This window comes from Opisthorchis viverrini (genome assembly GCF_000715545.1).
Source record: "Opisthorchis viverrini unplaced genomic scaffold opera_v5_25, whole genome shotgun sequence".
Lineage (NCBI taxonomy): Eukaryota > Metazoa > Platyhelminthes > Trematoda > Opisthorchiida > Opisthorchiidae > Opisthorchis > Opisthorchis viverrini.
Window position 1 is genome coordinate 835087 of NW_008751681.1, and position 6000 is coordinate 841086.

At 45.3% G+C, this 6000-nt stretch overlaps 1 protein-coding gene across 1 annotated transcript in view; it reads right to left on the reverse strand.

The window, feature by feature from the left end:
- The window catches only part of T265_02140 (hypothetical protein), a gene marked incomplete at both ends in the record, with an annotated part of 56372 nt that overhangs the window by 20971 nt on the left and 29401 nt on the right, over positions 1-6000 (reverse strand). Inside the window, one exon of the mRNA XM_009166314.1 lies at positions 2319-2435. Coding sequence (XP_009164578.1) covers positions 2319-2435 — 117 coding nt within the window. The remainder of the gene's footprint in view (positions 1-2318; positions 2436-6000) is intronic.

Here is a 6000-nt window from a genome sequence, read left to right on the forward strand (position 1 = left end):
CGTGATGCGTAAAGTGTGATTAGTTCAGCTACAGGGGCTGAACTCTCTACTATAAGGACTATTCAGTGACGTCGTTTTAATGGTGCACAGACAATATCGGAAGTAAATAACCGACAAGCAATGGGCTTGTAGAATGTTGAAAGCGTATGTTTCAATCCACCAGAATGACTGCTGTGTGGGTACGAGTCGTAGTCTCCAAGATGATATTCTCGCACCGTCGATATCTTCCCACATGCTGAAAAACCGACCAGGTGCCACTTAACCAACTGGCAATAAACTTACCGGGACTCCGAATACTTCAACCCATTCAATATCCAAAGTCTGACACGTGCATCAGATAATGCGTACTAGACCATTCAGTCTAGAAACCTCAAAACCGCACACACCGGTCAGACTGGCGCAAAGTTGTGCTACAATCCCACCAAACAAGCAACGCAATTAAGGGACACTTATTTAATTGTTTGTGGGTGATGAGTATCGCATCCTGACGGGAACCAAGGAATTTGACTCGGGTGGCTTTGTCGAAACAGCTTCCACTAGTCAGACAAATATTTGAAGAATATTTCTGATAACAGGTGATGACTGTTCGCAAATTGCCACCGAGCAATCTCCTAACGTGTTTGTACTCTAAGTATTATCCACTGAAGATGACCTGGTGCATAATATTGCTCGAGACAGCTCGGGGGTTGAGGCTCGAAATTACTGACCAAGAGCTTCGTGGTTCAAGTCACATCCTGGATTCTCGATTGGTCCTGTCTGGGTTTGAGAAATCTGGCAGTATATTGACCGTTGCGCTCCCCTCGAATCGCATGGCAGCTCCGTACCGGAAAAAAACTGTTCAGCTGTAGCACCCTTTCGGTGCCTAACTACCATGCCACCCGAAGGTTGCGCGAGGGCTGGGATACTGCCAGGTTGCCCAAGCCTAGACAGGGGAAATCGAGAAGCAGAGGTCGGGTTCGAACCACGGACCTTCCGGTCAGTAAATTCGCGCTCTAATCAACCACGGACTTCCGGTCAGTAAATTCGCGCTCTAATCTCTTGGGCCATCTCGCCCCTAGGTACCGAAAGGGTGCCATAAATAAACGATGGTAATTCTATTTAAAATTGCCTACGAATGGATACCACTCCAAAATCACAAGCACTGGATCAAATGAGTCCTGAGGTAGACCTTGCGCTGGACATCTGCTTGAATAGCGTCACACGTGAAAGTTCCATTCTCAAATAACGTAAGAAAAAACGATCCAGTGAAGGTCAATCACTGTGGGAAAAACTTTTGAGCGTGTTAGCACAGCATTGCACGACATGCACTGTTCACCAAATAAGGCGGTAGCCGGCGGTCCCTTTAGGCGAAAATCCTACTACTCTTCAAGCATATGTGTATCACCTTACCGACCTGAACGGAGGAGGGGAAGCGTGCGGTTATTATCACAAGTTGGGCATGGTTCAGTAGGAGAGCCAAAGAGGCATCACAATAGCTAGTGAAGTTGTCAAGCCCGATGAAAAATAACTAGCAAGCGAAACTGTTAGGCAGGAATCCACGCGGATCCCACTACACCGCACGTCTTTAGGCGCTGCTACGGCCGAGAAGCCTAGTCCGCTCGAGGTTGGCCCAAAATTCGGGACGCTTGCCGGTCCGGCATCAAGGCGAGATCTGATTGGTCAACAATCTGGACCCAACAGCCAATCACGACCCAGTATTGGCCGAATGCCGGTTGCCAATGGAGCTCCAGAACGCGTCAGAAATTCCAGAAAGTTATAGCCGCTTACGCTATATATACGAAGCGCTGTACAACTGTTCCTGATTTCGTTTTGGGCGTTAATAGACCTTTGTGCACCTTTGGTGTTTGTTTTGACGTGAACGCTAGCTTGGGAGGCTCAGACCGAGAACTAAGCTGAGGAAAATACAGTTACAACAGAAACGCATCTGTGTTGTTAGGCGGTAATTCACAAAAACTCATCCCAATCCAAACCAAGTACAACTGCTTCCACTCGAAAAGATCAAAACACCAAACAATGGCAACCACCCTCCAAGGAGTTTTCTGCTTCTTACAACTAGTTCCATTTGATTTCGTCCCTACACATCGACCAGAAACGAGTTACTCAACGATAGGGATGAGATTACGTGACCTTTCAGGATTCTCGACGAGTCCTTTCTGTCCAAGCCAACGACAGGAGTAAATCTGCGCATTTCGACTGCTAGAATATTAGATAGCCGGTAACAAACAAGCTTGACGAATGCCTTGGAATATTCATTGCCCTTGACCCAAGTTGTTGACCACAGAAAATATCGGAAACCATATGATTAATCGGAGACTTACGTCTGTTAACTTTCTGTAATATTCGTCTACTACCCTGGTCAAACCAAAGTCAGCTATCTTCAAGACGAAATCCTCCCCGACAAGAATGTTGCGCGCAGCGAGGTCACGATGGACAAGCTGAAATGAAGGCAATGGTGTTCGAAAAATTAAGAAAGAATATCATTTAGTCTTTCATCTGTTTGATCGTAAATCACAGAACTGCATAATTAACTGCACATAAACAGGAACACTTCAGACTCCTCTGGGAACTCTCAGCATTTTCCAGTGCAGCGGTAGTGGACTCATTTGAGATCCTTTGCTCAAGAAGTGACTGTAAGAAGGGTAGTTGCAAATCAGATTGTTCTACCAAAATTTTATCACCAAGACTACCGTACAAACGTAGTTGACTCAGCTTACGCTTCACTGTCCGCTTACTCTTGAAGCGGCGTTTAGCTCCGTATAAAACATAGTGTTTTCAGAATGAAGCAAACGAAATTCTCGTAGTTTTCGATTACCAAGTTAGGTTAAATTGTTAAGAAAAACCAACAGACGGGCTTGTTGTTTCATCAAAATAGATAATGGTCAGTCAGTCAAACGAAATATGTGAAAACGTGAACTTATTGCATCCGACTTCCAGTAAAGAAGCCTTAATGTTAGCAACAATCACCCATTTACAAACCAATTTGGTCTTAAATCTAAAAACTGAATTCAGCTGAATCTCTCGGTTATCATATTCTTCTTCAACTGGATTTGCTGCACGAAGGCCGCCTTATGTTTCAGTTGCTACGATTTTCGAGCTAAGTGTAATTCGCGAAGTATGTCCGATTTGGATTCACGCGGAGTATACGGTCGACGCGAATTTGGGGACTGCGCATATTTGATGAACCCGAAGAAGGGCGAAACCGGTCATGGGCTGTCGAAAGTTCTTCAGCAACCTTATGAGTAGTATGTTTCGTCAGGTCTTATTGCTCTTCCATCGTGGTGCAATGAAGTAACAACCTCGGTCACTACGCACTTAAACAGTGATGGATAACGCGTTCCTCTACAGTGCTCTCTTTTGGTCAGATCTGTCGAATTCCCACATTCCTGGCTGAAAAAAACGAAGGTGAACTAACCCCCAAACAGCTAGTTTTATTGGTCCTCTGTCCTCTACAGTGCTCTCTTTTGATCAGACCTGTCGAATTCCCACATTCCTGGTTGAAAAAAACGAAGGTGAACTAACCCCCCAAACGGCTAGTTTTATTGGTCCTCTGTAAACGCTATATGTTACCAAATCTAATTCACTGGAATGCTAAGGCCATTCCTCAAATCTTTCACGAGATGCACTCAACGAAAGCAACCCAAGTTTATATGGGCAAATTGTTCCCAAACGTACTCAAGGGCAACCATCTGGGTTTCATGGATTGGGTGACATTGCCTCAGACATTAACTTTGTGTTTTACGCAAAACAATGATGACAGGCACTAGTACCGTGGTTCTCTCTGAGGCGAGAGGGGAAGTAAAAAGTAGGTTGTGCCAGACGAAAACAATGTTGTTTTAAACTCCCCGAGGGAATAGCTTCTATTCACCTGTTATTTACGAGTTTCTGTGATTAAAAAGCAAGGTAAAGGTAAGCTGCCGCACTTTACTTAAACTGGTGAGATCAACTGCGATCAGTACTCTGCCAAAGAGGATCGTAATTCATTTAAACTCAAACCTTGAAAAGTAGTCTGCAATTGTATGTTCTCCTAATTTCTAGATGGTGTTTTGCTTACTGTAGCCATCTGCCAGGGACTATTCAAACCCACTCGTCACTCTGAGAAACTCTGCTGTTGAAATGGGACGTGCTCGAATATGTCCAACAGTCAAGTAATAAGGACACGCATCGATGGCACCAGTATAGCACCTCTACACCTGAAGAATGTCTTTTAGCGCACGCCAGTGACTGAAATCAGAAGTAAATTCCGGGTCTGCGAAACCGTTATCTGTCTTGACGACCTACGAGTGCCGGACCCCGATACTATACAGCGATGATGTATGAAAAGCAGAGGTGCCCAGGCAATAAGGTAAGTCGATCGACACTCCAGCAGAGTAGCTCGACAGTACTGTCATGGCATATTAAAATCGGCGAGCATATTTAACAATGGCAACCTCAACAATACAGACTCATACTTCGATGTTGTGAAGGTCTTCAACTAATGCTGGGTTGGCGTTGACATGAATGGAGGGGCTGAAGACCCTCGTTATTCATCGATCAGCATAGTCTCCAGTCTGTCTACGGTGTCTACTGTTCAAAAAGGGCTATAGCATCAATTGTGTGGGTCTCACCGCAAATTCTTGAGTAGGTTGTATTAAGTGGAACTGATTGATCCTACTTATTCACCTGCTGGTGTTAGTCGCAATATAGTAAAGTGAAGCAGGTGGGACCAAATACCTGGGTAGGCGTAGTACCGGAGAAGACAAAAAGTGATGGTCAGACGGATACACCACACACCTTCCAGGCATGCATTATCGGCAACCCCCCCCCCCCGTTTATGAGCACAGTTGCGAAAAACGAGATTAGAATGGCCAACTTAAATCCAACGGTTCAATGTGACGATACACCATAGATCGGTCAGATATGATTCGGGAAACACCGTAGGGTCTATTGAAGCAAAAAAAAAAACGAGAGAAATGTAGCCGGCTCTCGAGATGCTCAGTCGATTGAGGCCTAGCAGTTACACACTGCTGATGCTGATGTCACGTGAATTGTGCAGACCAGCTGGCGACTTGGTCGGATAAGTTAGCTACTCATAGGTAGCCAGGATGCTCATCTTAACATGAGGTTCCACAGAGAACCTGACGGTTGTCAAGACGTGGGCTTGAGATTTAACCAAATATTAGGGGAATCAAGTAAGAGACGACATTGTCTACCTATCAAATAACAATTAGTTCACGTCACCAGTAGGGTGACTTGAGCTTGTCAGCGCGGAAGGTGCTGTAGTTGTGTGCTCAGCACAAGGTGCATGTGTGAGGGGAGGGGAGTTGGACCATGGTAAGTACAACACACGAACAAAGCGTTTTTGCCGACAAAGGATCGGGTCGCAATGTCGTATGGGGATAGCTTCAGCCACTGCAATTGTGCGTTGCTGTACTGATCTGGGTTGATTGGCCAGCGCCTTGTAAACAACACGGAAGCTTTGGTTGGGTATCACGTTGTGTGCAGTGTCAGCTAAATGTTGTATTACAGAACTGGTTATCGTCCTTCTAGGTCCAGAAGCTAGCCAGGGTGGATTGTTCCTTCATTCTTTGGTGGAGTTACCTAGCCGTGCGTCCGATGTATTCCGCTGCATAGCAGCAAGAGAATGAGTGAACTAACATATTTTGGATGTGAACAGGAACTCTATTCTTGAGATTAAAGGGGCACAAACGATTGCTTGTGAACCAGGTTCGGAGCGTTGCGGCCGGGAAAACTTTGTTCAAACTGGTAGAAAGTCTTCTGTTCAGTAGATCAGTCGATATACCTCCCTCAAACAGGAGACTAACGTAAACTGGTTTCCTTCCAAATGTGGATTTGACGGTGTTGGTTTCCTCCCTGTTCAAATGCTTTGTAATAAACTTGTCGAGGAATCCATTGTCTCTCAGGACGTTGGTGAGAGCTCGGAACTCTTGTTCCAACGCTTCATCAGAGCATATTTTCTTCGCTCTGTTAGTTAGGCTATGGATCAGGTTCCGTTTCTGCTTT